The sequence below is a fragment of the Podarcis tiliguerta genome, assembly GCF_965153285.1.
Source record: "Podarcis tiliguerta genome assembly, chromosome: Z".
Lineage (NCBI taxonomy): Eukaryota > Metazoa > Chordata > Lepidosauria > Squamata > Lacertidae > Podarcis > Podarcis tiliguerta.
In genome coordinates this window covers 29,206,280-29,227,724 of record NC_139553.1, presented here as the reverse complement: position 1 = coordinate 29,227,724, position 21,445 = coordinate 29,206,280, and the positions used below count along the sequence as shown (strand labels likewise).

The following is a 21,445-nucleotide window of genomic DNA, read 5'->3' as shown; positions in this document are numbered from 1 at the left end:
CATCTCTTTCCATCCATGACTTCATTCCATTCCTGCAGAATCGAGCTCCACCATTTGGCTGTTTCTCTCCTCCAAACACCCTTGTGAAGGGCTTTTCTATTTCACTATCTGTTCCCTCCAACTCTACCATTTCACCCTTTGGTTCTGCCAGTCCTTTACCCATATTCTTCTCCAAAGTCTCTGTATCATCTTTGATTCCACTTTTCATTTCATTTGTCTCTGGCTTGCTTTCATTTACCATTAGATCAACCTTTGATCTATTCAATTTTATTTGCTTACCAAACATTTGCTGATGGATACCAACAGTCAGTGGAATGTCCAAAATATACTTGCCGTACTGAATATTTGTTATCTTATTAACAATTCAGTATCATTACATTTCCTGTCTCCATCTTAAGATTTTCATAGCCTTATATCTTATTAGAATAAAACCATTCTCTGTGGAAGTCCTTTTTCCAAATTTACAGGAAGAGAAGAGGAAGTGAGAGTAGAAAACCAATGTTTCACTGGGGCTCACTGCAACTCATGCATGTACTGTTAAGCCATGGCTTAGCGTTAATGTGCAACTTCAGCCATTATGTGCAAGAAGTGAGTCAGGAGAAAGATATTTTTCTTGTCTTTTCCCCCCACTCAAGCATGCAGAGAATTGTTTTTTGTAGCCTTTTGGAAGTTCTTCAGATTCACACTAGAGAATCAGGTGAACCCAGCTTAAAGAGAAGTACCTACTTTACATTTTGATGCTTTAATTTTGCATGTGATGTGTTTGCGTTCATGAGGAAATAATATATTGCAATTCCATTTTCAGAAACTATACAGGAGAGAGATCCTGCCTCCATTTAAACCTGCTTCCGGGAGGCCAGAAGACACATTTTGTTTTGATCCAGAATTCACAGCAAAAACACCAAAAGGTAATACGGTAAAACAAACAAAAAACAATATAAACTCTTTTCTCTACCATGCCCATTTACAGTGTAAATTTTAGTTAAAATCCAAGCAGTGTTGGAACGGATCTAATCTGCTTAAAAACAATAAAATAAAATATGCTTTTTGATTTCTGGAAATTAAATCGTCAAGTTAATTGTTTGAAAAACAAATCTCAGAAAGAAGACGAAGTAGCTCTGTATTCCTTCTGCCTTCGTTAGTTTCTTCCTCTTATAGATCCGTTAAATTCTTATAAATGTAAATGAGCTTACTATTTATACTTGTCTTTATTTTTCAAAAAGCAAAATAAAAATCCATAACTGCAGTGGAAAAAATGTATTATGGGCTGTCTAACATATTATAAATTTAATCATTAGATTCTCCAGGAGTTCCACCTAGTGCTAATGCACACCAGCTCTTCAAAGGCTTTAGCTTCGTCGCAACTACGGCCATAGAAGACCACAAAATCTCCCCTCTCAACAACATATTGCCAATAGTACAGGTAAAAGGTTTCGTTTTCTCACCCTGGGTCCTGTATACACATATAACTATTGAAATAGCTACTTCCAGTGGTGTAGTGATAAGATTTGCAGTAATTGCTTATTAAGCAAATATTGCTTATGCAAGATGCATACTTTCAATTTTCTGAATATTAATCCTGTAGCACAGCCATGGAAGAGCTCGGTCTCACAGATCTAATTGGCCCGCGAAGCAGTTTTATCCAAGCCACACCCATCTGTATTGCACCGAACATCATATGTAGCATTGCATGGGATGTCATATGTAACATCAAACTGGGGCAGGCAAATACAGGGCTGGAATACATGACTGGAATCAGCTGCACTGGGAACTTGCTAGTAAGCTGGTAGGGCTTTTCTCTGAGCCAATCAGCTAATGTGTGCTGAAATCTAGTGCCTTTTGAAGTTGTATTGAGAGCAAGCTTTTAAAAGAACTTCTTCTCAATGTTTATCCCCCGATGGGTGCTGAAAGGGAACTCCTCTGAGATCCATTCACAAGCATAGTAGGAATTCAGATTGTGCCTGAAAACAGTGTTTTTTCCTCTGCCAATCTGCAGAGGAAAAACGTCGTTTTTTTCATGTGTAGGGCAGCAGAGGAAAAACATCCACCTGCTGGCATGGTTTGAATCCACACCATACTTGCAAACAGACTTTAAAGATGTTTCCTAATTTAGCACTGAGAGAGAACTCACTTGAAGTCATCATCTGATGTCAGGTGATTGACAAGTGGGCAGCTCCACCCATCTTCCAAAGTTGGCCCACAGGGAAGGTGGAGGGATTTTAGAATCCAGCCTGCCAACTGGATCTGGTTCCACGCCCTTGTTGTAGCAGGTTCACAAATAAACATAGAGGATGAAACTTGTCAGTCTCAAAATTCTAGCTAGTACACACATTTTCCCAGCTGAGGATTGTTTTTTCTGGAGGTTCAGGGGGTGGGGAGCATGTCTTATATAGGATCTCTTATTCACATCTACATAAGGCAATTAACATTTAGGTGCAGATCATCAGGCTTCCAATGCCCAATCCAATCCAAATATCTTTATTGTACTAGCTATTGGCCATGACAAATCTGAATCAAAAATAAATATAAACAAAAGAGGCGTCACACCACAAATAATGGTCTCTATTTAGATCTCTGCATCTCCCTTACAGTTCATGGCTATATTTTCTTGTCCTTGGGGTCCTACGTGAGGCAGACAAAACTATCAGTAGAGGCCAATAAATTGTGCTCTTGTTTTGCCCTTATGGTTCTCATTGCTGCCCTATTGTACCACTCTGGGCACACTGCAGAAGCATCTAATGAAAGTATATTTGCCATATGTTTAGCAACTGAATCGTTTACTGAAGTTTATGAAATGATTGTTAAGAATTGTGTATAGCTTTAAACAACAGTTTGTTTGCTTTTAGCAACTTCATGGGAACAGTGCACTATTCACAGATGCTTATGAACTTAAGGAGGACATTGGTGTTGGCTCATATTCAGTGTGTAAGCGCTGCATCCACATGGCTTCAAGCATGGAGTTTGCTGTGAAGGTATATATGGAGTTCCTTTCTCCATAGTTGGTACTGGCAAATCTATTAATAGATCTTAGAGCTCTTTCCTCTAACCATACTTAACTATTTCTGCTGAATACAAAAATGTATGTTTTTAAAACAAAGACCTTTCACTCTAATGTTTATAAAGCAGCCTGTTATTAAAACATTATTCAACTGTAAGCTTTACAATAAATACTCAGTATTCTTGCTTACATATAGTTACCTTCATGTACCCAAGGGAGTATGCTGCAATTTAGGAATATCTTTGTAATGTCCTGTTGCAGTTGCTTAGGACACTTAAAAAGATTTAGTCTCTTTGATGCCACAGTACTATTTATCTTCTATAAATAAATAGTCTATACAGCCCTTAACGGCTTGTGACCAGTTTCCTTGGAGGATTGCCTTCCTCCATATGTACTTTCTGGACAGCTTCTGTCTGCAGAACCTGCGCTATTTACAAGTGCTATATAATGTTCCACAGTAACTATGTGTCAGTCTTCTAGTGCGGTCACATCTGTGTTTTGAAACACCTTGCCTATTGATGCTAGGCAAGTGGCCTTACTGTATTGTTTTAGACACCTGCTGAAAATCTTTTTCTTCCAGCATGCCAACCCAGACATATAATTTAGTGATGTACATTCTGTTTTTATGCTTTGCTGAACTCATCTGTGCTTATTAATACTAAAATAACAATGTACACTGCTTAGATTTTTATGATTAAGCATTCTATACATATTTCAAAATAAAGCAGAAGTCAAATAAAAATATTTTTGAAACTGATAATCAACAGAGCACTTGGGGATAAAGCTGATAATAAACTGAAACAAGTAAATATTTCAGTCATTTGTGGTCCTCCAGTCAGAAGACCTGCATTGGCGAAATGGTGATCAGATCCTTACTTCTATTGCTGTCCTTGTTTCTCAGAGCATCATAACATGTAGGCTAAAGAGAAACCTTGAGTGCATGAGTTGTGAACACCAACTGATGCGCAGTGGTAGCTCGGGTTACATAAGCTTCAGGTTACAGACGCTTCAGGTTACAGACTCCGCTAACCCAGAAATAGTGCTTCAGCTTAAGAACTTTGCTTTGGGATGAGAACAGAAATTGTGCTCTGGCGGTGCGGCGGCAGCGGGAGGCCCCATTAGCTAAAGTGGTGCTTCAGGTTAAGTACAGTTTCAGGTTAAGAACTGACCTCCAGAATGAATTAAGTACTTAACCCGAGGTACCACTGTATTCAGTTGATGGTCAATAGTAGATAATGTGGTAGTGTGCAGTGCTACATGCTTCCGCATGCTTATAATTCCTAAGAGGCTAGAAAGTGAACATATCATCCTCTTCTTTTAAGAAATGACAACACATGAATAATCTCTTCCTATCCTCTTTGTTTGAATTTTGGTATACAGTGGTACCTCAGGTTAAAAACTTAATTCATTCGGGAGGTCCGTTCTTATCCTGAACTGTTCTTAACCTGAGGTACCACTTTAGCAAATGGGGCCTCCCACTGCTGCCGCACTGCTGTTGCATGATTTCTTTTCTCATCCTGAAGTAATATTCTTAACCCGAGGTACTATTTCTGTGTTAGCGGAGTTCGTAACCTGAAGCGTCTGTAACCCGAGGTACCACTGTAAATGGCAGAAGTTGACACTGTGTCCTTCCCATTTAACACAATTGCTCTGTCAAGAAAAAATAACTTCCTTCAAGGCATTTCAAAGAAAAGGCCTTTATAGATTCATATGTTCTTATATTAATGGTAGCCCATTGTCAGAAAATCAACTAAAAAACCAACTGCAAGGTGCCCTGGTGGGTTTGTTAATTCTCCAGCAAGTTCATTACTTTATCTCCGGTTCCTTTATTTTAAAACAGGTGATTCATCCTCTCACATTTTTTGAACATCTTTGAAAGACCTGCTGTCAAAGATTTATGCAATTTTTAAAAATACTACTTACCTTTCCTTCTTGGGATTGAAAGTTATGTGGAGAAAAGACCTTGCAGAGGAATTAAAAACAAACCAATTGAATAAAATATGGGCATCCAAGCTTTTAATATATGTTTCAGTCGGCATGGTCTGGGGGGGACTCTCAAGCTAGCTCACAGGTCACCTGTGAAATTGGTTCACAATAAAACTGGGGTGGGGAGATACAGTGTGTGCTGGAGGAATTGTCATGGAAGATTTCCATATTGGCACCTCATATGTAACCGCCCAGCAGTGAAAACATTATGCAACATAGTCTTTAAAGAAATAATATTATCACTGAACAAAAAATTGAGAGGAATCCTTTCCTCTGGGTTTATGTGGTATTGTTCTGAAACCCTCTAAAATTGGGATTATTTTATGCTGGTTGCAGAGCTCTAAAAACTGGAAAGATGTTACTGATCTTAGTAGCTGTTACATGAGCAGAGAGTAGTACAGAGAACATCCAGCCTGGATTCCTTCTCTTTTGGTGTAGCAAGAACTTATTTTGTCATATAAACAAGCCAGTCATTTGTATTCCAACTCAATATCATTTTATTTGAAAAATCATACTATTTACATGGTCTTAACTGGACTGCACTCCTTGAAATGACCTCTCTTAGAGGTAAAGCACTTGCTCAGATGTGTGCCTACAAACACTATGTTTATTGTGGTCTACAGGTTTTTAAAGTTGTTTACATTTTATTGTTACTATAAAACTGTTTTCATTTTAAAAAACTAATGTGTAACTTTTGCATGCCGTTTAATATTTCCAGATAATTGACAAAAGTAAAAGAGATCCCTCTGAAGAAATCGAGATTCTGATGCGCTATGGACAGCATCCTAACATTATTACTTTAAAAGATGTATGTATTCTTCTTGGTTTCTGAAAAAGCACACTGTCTGTAAACATGGATTTAGTAAAACATGTTCTTGCTATTCTTCACTAGAATATAGAAAGTTCAACCTCTTTAATAATTTTCAGGGAAATATTTCACTGTGCCTCATTAAAAGGCCATTACCATAATTGAATGTACAGTGGAACCTAGACTTAAATATGCCTTGTCTCATGGACGTTCCAAGTTGCGCCTGCGGCAAACCCGGAAGTAAACACCGGGTTTGCCGCAATTCGTGCATGTGTGGAAGTGGCTTCTGCCATCTGCGCATGTGCAGAAGCGGCCATCGTCGTCTGCGCATGCGCAAAAGCGCACTGCCGCCAAATGCGCACATGCACAAGATGCCTCTTCTAGCATCCCATTTTGACCAGTGGACGGACCTCCGGGATGGATTATGTCTCTAAGTGGAGGTTCCACTGTAATGCTGTGCCATGTGTTCAGTTGTCCATGTGACTATTGCTGTAGGGGAGACTGTGCCTTTTTGCTAAACCCCACAGGCATACATAGAGGTCCGCACATATATCTGTGCACCTTCCTGCATAAGAAATGATGTAATCTTTGTGGGAATTGGTAGTATGTTAGCATTGCCTGGAATTCATTTGCACGTGGTTTCATTTGGTTTATGGTCTCACACAGATAGTGAAATGAAACACCAATGTGGCCTTAGTAAATGTGCATTTGAATCTGCTAGAACCAGGGGTGGATAATATTTTTGGTTCTAGAAGACAGATTCTTACCAGGCCGCTCAGGGCCTTATTTGACAGGTGAGCACCTGCCAATCACCTGGTGTCTTAGAAAATCTGATTTTCTAGATCCATTTCAGTCGGAATTGTGGCACAGAAATTGCTTGGGTCGCCTTGCATGATGATATTTTTCAGGAGAGAGACAGGGGAAATTTGTCCTTGTTAATTCTTCTCAGCCTCTTAGTGGCTTTAGATTATCATCGACCATCATACCCTTTTGGATCTGCTGTCGAAATTACGGCTGGGTAGCACCACTTTGCAGTGGTTTTGGTCCTACTTGGATGGTCATTTCCAGAGGAGATGCTTGGGGAGTGCTCTTCACTCCTCTGGAGCCTGGAATATGGGGTTCCTCAGGGTTCAATCCCCCTCAATGCTTTTTAACATCCACATGAAACTGCTGAGTAGGGTAATTCAGAATTTTGGAGTACATTGTCAGCAATATGCTCACTGGGCAAGGCAGTTTGAGCATATAACATCCATCTTGGACCAGCTAAACTGGCTATCAGTTAGTTTCCAGGCCCAATTCTAAGTGCTGGTTTTGACCTATAAAGCCTCAGGACTGCAATAACTCAAAGACCACTTCTTCACATAGGAACCAACCCAGACCCTGCAATCATCTTCCAAACCCTACTTCCTGTGCTGCCTCTGAAAGAGGTCCGGAGGGCAGCAACATGAGAAGGGGGCCTTTTGTGTGGTGGCTTCCTGCTTCTGGACTGCTCTCCCCAAGGAGGCTTTCCTGGTGCCTTCGTTGCATATCTTTAGGTGCCAGGCAAAAATATTTCTCTGCTCCTATGCCTTTTCCTAATTAAACCACCTATGGCCTTTTAAACAGGGTATGAGGAGTTCATTTGTTATGATTTTTTGTGGTTTTTGTAAACCACCTTCTGATCTTCAGATGATGGGTGGTATATAAATTGGATAAATAATAATAATGAAAGGTGGACAGAAATACCCACCTGTCAAAATCTCTCGTGCAGCTTTGCACGTTGTCTTTCACTTCTCCTTCAAGCCACTGTTGAAGTTTTAAAAGAGAAATGCACAAAGACTTGCAAAGGTAAACACTCTAGCATTCTATCCTAAAGCTGCAAAGCACCCTTTGAAGTAGTTACCACCTCCTTTAAAGGATGGGCTGGTGCTCCAAAGTGTGTTTTAAGACAGGTACTTTAAGACATGATCCACTGTCTATGTGCCTTTCTTTTTCTCTTTCCCATCTATAAACTGGGAGGGGAGGAAAAAAAGGTGCATTTTGCATGCAAATGCAATGCAGATGAGTTCTCTTGCACCCTGCCTTTGCATGCAAAATGGTGCCTGAAAGTTTGGCACATGATTTGGTATTTGGAAGCAGAGGAGCCTTGCAAAAGCCTTTACAAGTCTCCCCTTTCCCTTTTAAATCCTCTAGTCTTGGGCTGATCTTTTATCTCTGCTCATCTGGTGCTGAGTGGAGATTAAATCCTGCTGCTTGGGCTGCATGATCCTGTTTCCTGCTAGGGAAGGGATGCCCTTCGTATACTGGAATTTGACTTTGTAATTCAGATTTTTGGGGTCATTTTACTCAGAGTAGATACATTGAAATTAATAAGCATGACTCTGTTGGGGATATGAACTTTAGTAGGTCTATGCTGAGTTAAGCTTAGTTGAATATATTAAATGACTCTGATTCACACTTTTCTCAAGTAATCAGGTGCCTGGGAATATTTACAATACTCATATGCATTTAATTTCCGCAGGTGTATGATGATGGTAAATATATCTACCTTGTCACAGAATTAATGAAGGGAGGTGAACTACTGGATCGTATACTCAGACAAAAGTATTTCTCAGAACGGGAAGCAAGTGCTGTTTTGTTTACGATCACTAAAACAGTTGACTACCTTCATTGTCAAGGAGTAAGTTATGTCCATTTTGATTATTGTATAGTAATTACATTCGTATACATTCTAATATGTTGTTAATATTGTGGAGAAACTTTAAACTAGGCAGTACTCTACATAGTAAACAGGACTGTAGGATATTGTGTTCAAGAGTTTGATTAGGTAAGCAATAATGTAAAGGTAAATTTACAATAGTAATTTATTCTGAAATCTGTAGACAAAAGAAAAATGTGTAGTTTTTCTTTTTTCACTAGTGACTAAAATCTGGATCTGCTTTCATGATGGAAAAGCAAGCATCAGTTCTTAAAAAATTAATGAAAGCATGCTTACTCAAAAATAAATTTCATCAATCTCAATAGGGTTTATTCCTTATCCCGTGTTCTTAAGATTGCAGTCTAAATCAGCAGCCTGGTTAAGTTGCATTTGTGCTATGAATAGTATCTAATTAGATCACCCATATTGGGCCCACATGTGTGTTGTATTGATTCTGCATTCTTTAAAAAAAATTGAAAAAGCTCCAAATGATCATTTCCTGCTTTTTTCAGTTTTCAGTTTAACATTTGTGTATTTTTAAGGTGGTGCATCGAGACCTTAAACCCAGTAACATTTTATATATGGATGACTCAAATAATGCTGACTCCATCAGGATCTGTGATTTTGGTTTTGCAAAACAACTTCGGGGGGAGAATGGGCTTCTCTTAACCCCCTGCTACACTGCCAACTTTGTAGCGCCAGAGGTATGCTGAATTTCTTGTATATTATTTGCACATGCTCTTGTGACATCTCAAGAAAGTGGTTACATTATATTATCTATTTGCCTTGTATCTTCTAATTGCAAAAGGTTAATTGTTTTTTTTACTTTTACTCAAATTGTTTACTTATTGCATTTATAGAGAGCTGTTCTCATAGCTCAAGGCAGTTAACAAAGCTTTGCAAAATAAATATGTTAAGAATACGTTTTGTTCTTTTAACAGTGTTAAAGCAGATGCATAGAAACCAGTTTTCAATATTAACTGTTGTCATCTTTAACCAGAACATATATGAAATCATAGCTACTGTAACTAGCATATTTTTGAGATTTTCTTTTAAGCTGTTACTTGGGACTTTCAAATTATAGTCTTTTCATGACAGAAAAATTGAACTGTTTATTCTTCTCTATTTCATTAGGTTCTCATGAGACAGGGATATGATGCCGCTTGTGATATCTGGAGCTTGGGTGTCCTTCTTTATACAATGTTGGCTGGGTAAGAAGTGTTTTTCATTTAATCATTGCACTGAATGTTTTATTATTATTATTTTATTACATTTATATCCCACCTTTTCTCCTAGGAGCTCAAGGTGTTGTACTGTCACGGACTGGCTGGATGCAGGAAGAGTGGTGGGAGTCACAAGCTGGGGGTCCCCCAGGGGAAGAAGGCTCAGAGCCATGGGATGGGTGGCGGGACAATGATAAGTAGTAGAAGAGAGAGGAGACTGGGAAGATGAGGTTTCAGAAGCTGAAGAGCTAATAGGGTTTAGTGAGCAGGAAGAGGCTGTGGCAGAGAGCAGTCCAGAAGCAGAAGACTGGTGAGGAGGGGGACCAAGAGGCAGAGTGGAAACAGGCTGCTGAAGAAGCCAATTTGTCTTCTCCTGCTGCTGTGACCAGCTCCCCTCCTCCCTGGTCTCTCAGAACATGAAGAGGGATGAATAGGGCAGAGCAAAGAGAGACAAAATGAAGGAACTTCAGGTTCCTGGGGAAGGATCCAAGGGAGGAGGAACCTTTAGAGAGCAGTGGAAGGTGGGGACCTTCAGTCGTCCTAACGGCCTAATTGGGGCAGAGTTGCTATGATTGCTAGGCCTGCACTGTTTTGTTTCTTTGAATAAAGAGTTAACTTCACAGACACCTTGTAAGTTTTTGCGGACTTGCTCCCAACTCCCGCCTTGAAACCTACACACTTCTCCCTCTCTCTGTTTTACAATCACAACAAGCCTGTGAGGTAGGTTAGGTTGAGAGATAGTGACTGGCCCAAGATCATGCAGTGAGTTTTTTCTCTGAGTGGTCTCCCTGGTCCTAGTCCAGCACACTAACCACTGTACCACACTGGTTTGTTTATGTGGCTGTAGCTGTTTCTCTATAGTCTAGCACAGGTGAAGTAAGTGCCACCCTACATGATATTTGACACCTCATAGTCAATAGGCTTCAGTGATGTCTGTTAAAATTATTGTATTATTCTAATCTTGTTCTTTTGTATTGGAACCCAGGTATACTCCTTTTGCCAATGGTCCCAATGATACCCCTGAGGAAATCCTGTTACGAATAGGCAGTGGGAATTTTTCTTTAAGTGGAGGCAACTGGGACACTGTTTCAGACGCAGCAAAGGTGTAAATGTATTTTATCTTATAATTTATAAAATACAGGTAACTGTGTGAAACATCAGAATAACATTTTTGGGTAGGATCAGTAATTCAAACTATGACATCAACAGCAAACTTTTACCTTTAAGGCCTTTCTCTGTAAACATTTGAAAGGTATTTTGGTATTGAAGCAGAACCAAAAGCATCACTTTGGTCTCTCACTTTTGGCTCCTAAGGTATTTATCGGAGGTAGAAAAAGCAACCTGTTTTGTTATTTACGAAACTTAGGCCCAAGCTGCTGTTGTAGAATTTGTGTTGCATGAGCTTTAATTATTTAAAAACTCATTAAATTTCTATATATATGAATAGATGGTATGTAAATTATAAGCCCATTTATTTTGACATTCAATTATCCTGTTTTCCTATGACATTTGATGTCTGAGACTTTTACTGTACCTCATCTCTGAAATCAGAAGTTCTTGTTTAGCTTAGATTTATAGGTAAGCAGTGGAATTTTAAAACTGTATGAAAGGTCACATTTAAAAGCATAGGGTGACATTAAACTAAATCAAACTTTGAATAGACCTATTAAAATAAATGGACGTAAGTCAATTGACATCAGTGGTTCCACTCAGTGTATGACTAACATTTGATGTCACCCATAGGATAGAATAAATGCAAACAGTATCTATATTCATCACATATAGCACCTTTGATCAATAATTATTTAAAAGTCAATAACATGTATAATTTACTACTTCTGAAACTATTCTACTGAATTTACGAAATGCAATTGAGACTTTTAATAGTTCACATAGAATGTTCTCTGTAAGAGATGGAAATATTACATCTGCAGCATGCCTAAGTGGGTTATGAGTGCTGGCCAAAAGCAACATAAAGCAACATGAGACTGTTTTATACAAAATTAAAATTTAGAACATGCTCTATTGCTTTTTTGGAATTTACTGTATGTTTAAATCTCTGCGGAAAATTCAGAGACTCATGTGGGCTCTGATGCACACATGGTGCTCTTTTTCATTTGGCCTTCTCTCTTTGTATGAGTGTTAACTGCTTCAGAAAAAAGATCACTTGAATGTCATTATATGATTGATAAGACCAAAAGGGTCCAATCTCTCACTGCTTAGATTTGGTTGTAACAGTTGTATCTGTCCAATTTGCTTTAGGATTTGCTATCTCATATGCTGCATGTAGATCCACATCAGCGATATACTGCAGAGCAAGTTCTTAAGCATTCGTGGATAGCATGTAGGGACCAGTTGCCACATTACCAGCTAAACAGGCAAGATGCACCTCATCTAGTAAAGGTAAAACTGGAACTAATTAATCTGTTGTTCCCTGTGGGAGAATGGGGTTTTGGTTTTGTTATTCTTCATGAGGGTATCATGATCTATTTTGATTTCATTATCTTTTAGGGTGCCATGGCTGCCACCTATTCTGCACTGAATAACAAGACATTTCAGCCTGTGTTGGAGCCTGTTGCAGCTTCAAGCTTAGCTCAACGACGGAGCATGAAAAAGCTAACATCAACCGACTTATAGTTCCACCGGGGCACTTAACCAAAGTGGAGCAAGAGAAAAAATTCAATAAGTGGCTCTGTATCTGCCTGGCCTGTGATTTAAAAGGCATATACAAGTTCCTCCTACACTACTTGAATTCTGTTGAAGAAAAAGAAGATATCCACAGGTTCAGTGGGATTCATCACACATTTTGCAGGAAGTGTCAGTGATTCATTGAAACAAAGCATCAGGGTACATCATAATGATCATGAAGAGTTTTCTGTACACGGTCCTTTTCAAAGATCTGTTGCATTATGTTAATACTTTTAAATACTGTATAGTTTTTCCCAGTTTATAAATAAATGGTTTAGGGGACCATCAACACTGCTCAAGTTGTAAATTTAAAATTGAAAGAAAATAGTCAGTGTTTTAGTATTTTTGCTATCTGGCCCTATTGTAAAATAACGAAACAAAATCAAACTTATGTGCTCTAGTTTTGTAAATTGGTCACTTTACCAATGGACTCCATTCACTTAACTCATTGGTACAGCAAGATAAGGATAACTGAAAAGGATGTGCCGGTGCAAAACTCATGTACGCTAAAATGGAAGCCCCAAGTATGCCTGGTAACAGGCAACTGAAGAAAATGTACAAAGGGAATCAGCCACGAACCTGCACTTCATCGTAGTGTGAAAGCCATCACTAGAACTGTAGGATTGGTCAGCCTGGGAGTGCTTTTGTGTAAGACTGCTGTGAGGTGTTGGTGGTTAGAATGATAAAGCCTGCTATATTTTTAACATACATGTGACATCTCCATCCTCGGAGGCTTTGAAGAAAAGGGTGAGTAGGCATTTTGGGTATGCTTTAGGTATAGAATAAGACAATTAGGTATAGAATATCTAGGACTGTGAGGTGATCTAGATGAGCCCCCCTCCAACAATATTATAATTCTGTGATAAGGGATTAGGTGTGTTCCATTGTCAGTACTGTATACATTTGCAAAACATGGGCTGTGCCCTTTCATTTACTGTAGAAGGGCTGATAATTGTTTCTGCACTGAGGTTTTAAATACAAGCCCTCTAGAGCAAGAACCTATAGAATTACCATTATTACTCTTGACAGGCAATTGAAGCTACCTTGATAGTCCACTGTGTTCTCTTCTTGTTTCCTTCCCTTTCCACCATTAGATGTTATTTCACCATGAATTATAAGATACTGATTTTTTATTAAAAAAAACACATATTCACATTTCATAATGTTTTTAAATTTATTCATACTTTCTGTAGGAAATTAGTACATCGTTTTTCCCCAGACCCTTTATAAACATTTCAAAGATGAATATCCATTTTAAGCCCTTCGAAGTCCTGGATCAGATCTAAACTTTGAAATGTGTTCTAAATATTTTTTTTAATCTGTTCTGGAGAATTTGTCTCAATGGAAAAAGTAGAGAAAAGTCTGCAGTTTCTTGCTGTTGTGGCCATAATCAATCTTAAGCATAAGGTCAGCAGCTGAACATGTTAGCCCACATTGGATTTACAAACTGGTGTATGTTACCCCAAAGATGTGAATTTTAAAAGAAGCACATTTCAGTAAGCCTTAGCCTAGACTTTATAATGATTTCACAATATTTGGCCACAGAATATGCTTCTTAGATGTTGCAAGATGAGATCAGATGGAACCTTCCCCCAATAAAAACCCTCATGTTGATAATATATGATCACCTTTTTTATTGTGAGTTCTTGAAATAACCACTAATGCAGTCAGGGAAAAGAAACTCCATTCCATGTGACTAAATATGAAGAACTTAACTAGTTTTAACTATTTACATATTGTTAAATATGCTGGGAGATCATATCATTTTTGTTGATGCTTCCGTTGGGAATAACAGAGCAGCTGGAGCTGAACACCTGAAATAGAATGCAGTTTCTAAATTCAATAAATCATTACAATAATCTACCCTAGTTTATGAGCATAAAATTATATGAGTAAAGAAGATTATAGATCCCTCATTTATTTCATCAGTGAAAGTGTGACTTAACATTTTACAGTTTAAAGCCCCACTCTTTCAAAGAATTTTGGATAGTGTGTTTGGTGTGTCCTTCCCTTTCCCCAAATCTATATAACTGCCTTATACCTTGTCAGCAAACATAGCCCAGTGTTGTCTATTCTGACTGGATGACTCTCTCCTGGGTCCTGGGCAGGGACCTTTCACAACAGATCCTTTGAACTAGAGTTGAAACATAAAAACCATGTGAGATTAACCAGCTGAGAAATAGTGACTGGCTCATGGTCCATGGTTGAATGGGGATTTGAGCTCAGAACTTCCTTGTTCTGTGCTAGCTGCTATGAACAAATGCTGGTTTGTTGGTAATACCAAATTAGCTAAATCTGTGGGAGACTGTAAGGTAATAGAAGCATCCAGCTATGTTGAAAGAAGAGGGTGGCAGATGGAATTGTTTGTTAGGACAAAATTATTCACGTTTGTAATTATGCTTACATAGCATAAAGCACAGAATATAATAGAGTAGGAGAAGACAAGAGTGCCTTCTGTGCAATGAAAAACTAGACATTGACAGTGCTGTTTTTCTAGAAAAAGAGATGCCAGAATTCACCATGAATGCCTCCCTTGTTCACTTCTAATGGCAATGGAGCACACCTGAGAGGTGCCAGAACTGAGTTGCAGAGAGTTCCGGCTGAAAAAAAGCCCTGGGTACTGGCATTCTCCCTCTTAAACCTCCCCGCCCCCTCAAAAGTAATGTGGAGCAGATTTGAAAAGTGATGTTACATCTTATTTTATGGACTGTGATCCATGCAAGTTGCCACAATGCATTTCTTTTTATGGTGCCACCAGACTTTTGTTTGTTTTTCCTGCAAGATGGCTAGGAAACGGATAATTCTCTGTAGGGAAAGCAGTAATGGAAGTTAGGAACATCGCTGTCAATTAGGATTGGGGATCAGGGCATCCAGCCAAATGTATTGTTGCCCTTCATCCTCACCACCAAAAGGCAGAAGAATGGATACCAGGGAATGGAGTATAGGATTTAGTGTGCACTTCCTTATAAAACCAGAATAGGGTTCCATGCTAAATGGACCACTTCTTTGATTCAAGCAAAGCTGTTCTGTTTTCATTTTTTGTTTTTATGCCGAAAGAGTGAAGTGCCTTATTTAGAGACTTATGACAGGCAATTTGAAAGATACTAAATTATTTCTGTGTGTGTGCCATCAGCACATACAGAACATCCACAGTGATAGCCCTACACTGAATGATCATACCATAGGTTGCCATATGCTAAAGTGGATTAGCATCCTGACTTTTACCTCTCAGAATGAATTTTACTGCACTAAGAGCTGGTTTGCACTAGGTAGTGGCATCTTTACAAGGACCTCTATGCGGAGATGAAATTTGAATGAACTGCCACCTTTGTATGGCAAACAAAGTGTGGATGTTTCGACATCCACACTTGCAGCAACCCCATTTCTAGAGCTGCTATCATTGTAGAAATTGCAACACAACCCCCTGTGTGGAGCTGTCTGTTCATATAAATGGCATCTCCTAACCAAAAGCTCAAAAGTGGCTCTGTATATTTGCAAGCATTCCTGAGGACCACTGGCTAGTATAAATTGGCTTTTGTGAGGGTAAATGTAACCATTCTATGAGTCAACTAATCCCAGTAGGATGGTTTTGATTATGTGCTTTGAGACTCCATTGTGCCTGTGTGATTAGATTCCCACCCTCCCCATAGAGTTTTCTATCACCAACTGTGTCCTGGTTGTCATCTAAAGTGTTGCTTCTTGTGAAATATTTCTTCTTAAAAAATCTACCTGTGCTTAATTGGAGCTCCCAATGCGAGGACTACTGCATTCAGAGCACTACTGCTGAGTGATTAACATACTGTCTCCTCCAATTTGATTATATAGGTGGAATCTTGAAATATTATTGCACATTGCTAAAATGCAATACAAATTTTAAAAATTACCTTTGGGATGCATGTGCATAGGCTGCTTTAATTCGATCACCTGAAGAAATCATAGACATGTGACAAAATTATTTATCATGATATCACAGCCCATCGTTTGGGTTCTGTGAGGCTCTCCATGCCCAAATACCTGTTGGAAAATCAGTGTATTGTTTAATCACATTTGTCTTTCTTCAAGCTGTTGCCCACTTTTCTTGCCTCTTGCTTTGGTAAACTGCATGAAGAAAATTGTGACTGACATCTTCATGGCAAAGCTGCTTGCTTAGGACGATCTTCTTTTAGGGCAGTGGTACCCTGAAAGATTGGGTAATGCTGGTGCAACTTGCAGCACATGGCCTCTTTGATTTTCTACCTTGCCTTTGGGGCAGGGAGGAAGCCCTGAAAAAGTAGGAAGCCAGAAACAGTTTCCTGGCAAGTACACAGTAGCGTAGCATGAAAAGTCTACAGGAACAGCTGTGTCAATTGATGGGGCAGCAAAGGATCCACACACTTGTATTCAGATGCATTATATAAAGAGAAATAACCTGTGTGACTTCAAGATGGCTTCAGTAAACCAAATTATGTGTGTTTCAAAGCCCAGATTTTATATTATAGCACTTGTTGAATCTGCCCTATTGAAAATGGGCACTCTTTGTCATTTTTTAAAAGCCACTAGTTAATTTTGTTGTAAATACGTCATTTAAATACATTAGCATTAAATACAGGGATTACTTTTAGTATGTGATCCAATAGGAGCTATATTTTTTGGCAAACCAATTTTACCCATATTTAGAATAGTCCTGTTGGTGGAAAGTGGTGGTTGTGCCTGTACAGATATGTATTCATTCTGCACTTGACAGTATGGTCCAATCTGTGTTAGACAACAGGGGAAGGGTCTTCCAATTACACAGTGGCTAAGTTTATGAACCCGCTAGAAAACTCTACTATGCACACCCTTTGAACTTAATAGCAGTTGTTGTGCAGATGCATTAGAGTCCTTGCAGAGTTGCCTTCATTTTAGCACAACTTAAACAGGGAAAGGTCTCAGTGGTTTTTAGCTTCTTGTCTCCTATGAGGATTGAGGGGTGGTTGCTCCCACTCTGCAGTATTGCTAGAGGATAATTATAAAATTAGTTATCTGTGTTAATATAGACTTGCAGTGGAAGTAGAGATACTGAATAGCTAAAACTAATAGGTGAATTTAAAAAAAAACAAATTTAAGTCAAAAGCCATCTCTTGGGGGGGGGGTGTTCATGTAAGTAAATGCAGTTTTAAATTACAAATGGGCAGTTCTTCCAGATATAGTTCCTGAATACCCTCTTCAGAAAAGTTTTATTAAACTGAAAATTTGTGTTGAGTTAAGTTGCTGAAGAAATGAGCAGAAGCGGTATCCCTTTTCTAGGATGGAAATGTTCATATTAAAAGGGGTGTGGGAAAACTGTGGTTGCAATTGACTTTTACTTATGCTGCATTCTTCCACCGTCCCAAGCACTTTGGCATTCTTGCACTGAATGGTTTGATTCAGACATAACACAACTCTGTGTATAAAGCCAAGATATGCATGGGCCTTGTCCTCACTGCCCTTTCTTTGCTTCCTTCCTCTTCATACTTGAGTTAGTCATAGTTTCCTCTTACATCTGAAGTGGTAAACTATAGGTCCTAAAATTGGAACAAGGTTTGAAGCTCTTGGTTTGTCCTGAGCTTTGTAACTATAGCTTCCCCCTTTCAGACATAATGGGAACCTATGGTTAATTAACCTAGGTAGTCTTCAATGTTATGCCGGAACCAGACCATTGCCTAGTTTACATTTTTGAACCTGTTTGGGCATGTGCCTGGCTGTGAATTTCAAAACCTGGAAAAAGCATCATGTGACAGCAAATTACGCAGTGTTTAAATACATGCTATTTGAGGGTACAGCATTTTCTTACAGATTTAAAGTCACAAAAAAGTCCTACCCACTTCAACCCTGTTGTTAACGTTATAACATTCATTTCTCAAAACATTGTGGATTTGTATCATATTGTATTTATTTTGTTCAGGTTGTCTTCCTTTTTTTTAAAAAAAAAAGTTTTCTTTTAAGGCTCTGTATATATTGACATTAAAGTTTGTGTTGTATTACGTTCTACTTAAGGATGTAGCCGGTATTGTATTACATAGTATGTTGTTCTTTGCATCCATGCTGCTAAAGACAGTGTATGCTTTCTCTCTCTGAATCATGACATATGCCAAAGACAGCATAGAAATCTGTGTTTTTGTTATTGCTTCCGTTGAAATTTTGTTAGGAGCATCTTTAAATTGAAGGGTCCATGGGTACAAGATATATTTTATAATGCACACACTCACACTCACTCATAAGGTTTGCCAAGTGAAACAATTTTGATCATTTTTAGTTTCGAATCTTCTTAGTTTTTCATCAAAGCTCCTACAGTTACTTGAACTTAAATTCCTCTCAATTGTAAGAGGCCCCGCTAAGATTGTGCACATGCTGTGGAATAGTGTGTGTATGTGTGTGTGTGTGTGTGTGTGTGTGTGTTCAGAGGTAACAGTAAGGTAAAGATTGTGCCAAAGCCTGCATTGCTGACATTTACGTCTTCTCTTCAGCCCTCTTAAATTTTTGTCACACAGGAATAGGTGCCGTATTCTGGGAGCATGTTCTACATGTCCCTGTTGTCCAGAGCATGTTCTCAAAATTTCAAATGTGCTCAGTGACGCAAAAATTGTTGGCAACCCCTGCCCTAATTTATTCTTATAGGGCTTAATCATAGCATATACCTGTACTGGTCCTCTTGGGACTGTAAGCCTTTTCATAAGAAGAGTGTCATTCACACTATTGGCTTCATATGTGCTTCTGAGAGGAGAAGGGAGAGAGAGAGAGAGATGTCATTTAATTGCCCCCCCATAGTTAGCACCAGTGTTGGAATTATACAGTTTCAAAGGACTTATAAATTTTAAAAAAGCAAACCCTTTAAGCTCATCAGGTAGTGGTGGTTCCTCACTAAGGTACAGCAGTATTTGATAAGTTTCCTGTGACAACACATATTTATAATTAAACTTTATACCCTGTCTTTCCAGACACATTCCAACTCAAGATGGTGCCAAAGTATAAAATCATCAATATAAAATAGAAGTAAAAACAGCAGATGAGTATAGTATAAAGACTTGGGTACAAACCCTATTAGGACACATTTTTGGAAGCCACACTGACAGCCTTCTTGGCTAAAGATCAGGGTATAAATGCTGTAAACAAAATACACACTGGAAAAAGTCCATCCTCTCGTCCCCACCATCCAATATCACTCTGGCAGCATTGGGAAGGGCCTCAGAGGCTGAGAAAAGTTATGAAGCAGGCTCCTACTTTACGTACCTCAAATCACAATGAATGTCTGTCTGTGTAAAGTGTTTCCTTTCCCCCAGGCACAGAACATTGGGTTTGAGTGCTACAAAAACACGGTGACTGGAACAAGTGCAACTTCATGTTAACAGGTGTGGATGCTTGACATAAAGAGGAACAAGTCCATGTTTGACCCTCTTCAGAAGAATTCCACATGCATGCTCCCAACACATGAGAGGGGAACTAGGCCAGAATAAGTAGCTTTGCCCCTACATGCCCACTAAATTGTATCCCCGACAACTGTTTTCTATACATACGGTACAAACATCTGCAAGGACAAGGCCTTCATGTATTGTGCAAAGATTTATCCTTGATCTGGAGCCCCAGACACTCAGGGTTCCAGGCCATGTGGAAGCATTTTTGCGTACAAGAACTGGTGTGAAGACCTGCTGCAGGTACATGTTCACACCTGCATGTGTCAGTAGCAGTAGGATGGACTACTTGACCCTGATCCAATTTTTGGAGAACACCTGTGACAAACGGAGCAAATGCTGAGTGAGTGATAGATGTGAATCTGGAATATGCCTGTGAGATCTGACGTCTGCATATGTGCATTGGCTTACTGCTCACTTTCACATAGGGATGTACAATGGTAATTTTTTTTGGGGGGGAGGGTTACTCAGTTTATTTTCAGTATTGAATGTTTTATTTGTTTCCTTTTTGTTCTTTTTCATAACTTTGGAACTATTTCATTTTGTTTCCATTAGTGCCATTTGTATTTGCTATTATTTTCCGGGGGGGGGGGGGGGCTAGCCAGTATTCTGCTGCCTGTACCTTTGGTATTGAAGATACATGCAGAGTTTCCCCTGTTCCTTGAAAGCATCAAAAAGTCAATACTGCAGATATATTAGAGAAAGATTTCCTGCTTTAGAAGGAGTTTTAAAAGAGGCATATCCTTTATGTTTCTTATTGCTTTCCATAGGAGATCCAGTTCTTCTTCTGCTTGTAAGTTCTATGTTTTCCATCCTATTGGATGGCATGAAATGGTTATGCATTTTAATACTATCTCCCAACTCATCAGATTTCAATAATAATAATAATAATAATAATAATAAGGCATAGCAAGGGGTCACCATTTTATAAGTAATCTAAAAATGACACTGTGTTCTTGCTCTCTTCAATCCTCTTGTAACCTTTCTGTGACTTGTATGGGCTGTTCTAGGAGGGCTTCAATTGAAATGAAATAAAACTTTCCATTTAGAACTCATTTGTTTGAATTCCCACTTCTTTCTATAGCAATTAAATGGGGCTCCTTTATTTTTTCTACTTACTTTTAAAGGAATGCACTCAGCCTTCTGGCCCTTCCTCCACAGGTGTTGGGGATCATGTGAAGGCCAATGAAATCTTTTGCAGGGTCAGCCCTACTATAAGGAAGTAGCTGCCTGAGATGGTGGGTGCTGGGAAGCAGGGAGCAGCTGCAAGGTGTTGGACACAAGTGTGCATAGGATCCCCCCCCCCCCGGGGAAGGAGTGGGGGGACACAAAGTAAAATACTGAAAGTGGGGAGCAGGCTAACTTCACAAAAAATAAGAATACTGTCTCGTATCTTGGGTTCTACAAATGCTAGAAACCTGCTTGAAAAAGAAGGAAGGAAGGAAGGAAGGAAGGAAGGAAGGAAGGAAGGAAGGAAGGAAGGAAGGAAGCTAGTGGTTGCATCTAGTGCAGCTCTAGGTAACTAGTTATATTAGCATAGTGACATCCCCTTGCACAATGGAGCTCCTCCCTCTCCTCCCTCATCCATGTTCCTCCAAATTTGTTATGGGGGTTCCCCCTTCCCTGCAGAACAGATCTTGGGGGAGTGCAGGGCACACA

The 21,445-nt window shown here is 39.1% G+C and overlaps 1 protein-coding gene across 4 annotated transcripts in view; it reads left to right on the top strand.

The window, feature by feature from the left end:
- The window catches only part of RPS6KA6 (ribosomal protein S6 kinase A6), a 58,975-nt gene extending 38,134 nt beyond the window's left edge, over positions 1 to 20,841 (top strand). For all 4 annotated transcript variants that reach the window (XM_083423579.1, XM_083423582.1, XM_083423580.1 and 1 more), the window contains exons 13-22: positions 806 to 908; positions 1,299 to 1,423; positions 2,847 to 2,972; positions 5,703 to 5,792; positions 8,293 to 8,451; positions 9,012 to 9,173; positions 9,604 to 9,680; positions 10,678 to 10,795; positions 11,955 to 12,095; positions 12,204 to 20,841. In XM_083423579.1, the coding sequence (XP_083279705.1) occupies positions 806 to 908; positions 1,299 to 1,423; positions 2,847 to 2,972; positions 5,703 to 5,792; positions 8,293 to 8,451; positions 9,012 to 9,173; positions 9,604 to 9,680; positions 10,678 to 10,795; positions 11,955 to 12,095; positions 12,204 to 12,329 (1,227 nt within the window). In that variant the 3' untranslated portion in view covers positions 12,330 to 20,841. The remainder of the gene's footprint in view (positions 1 to 805; positions 909 to 1,298; positions 1,424 to 2,846; positions 2,973 to 5,702; positions 5,793 to 8,292; positions 8,452 to 9,011; positions 9,174 to 9,603; positions 9,681 to 10,677; positions 10,796 to 11,954; positions 12,096 to 12,203) is intronic.
- Positions 20,842 to 21,445: the final 604 nt, after the last annotated feature.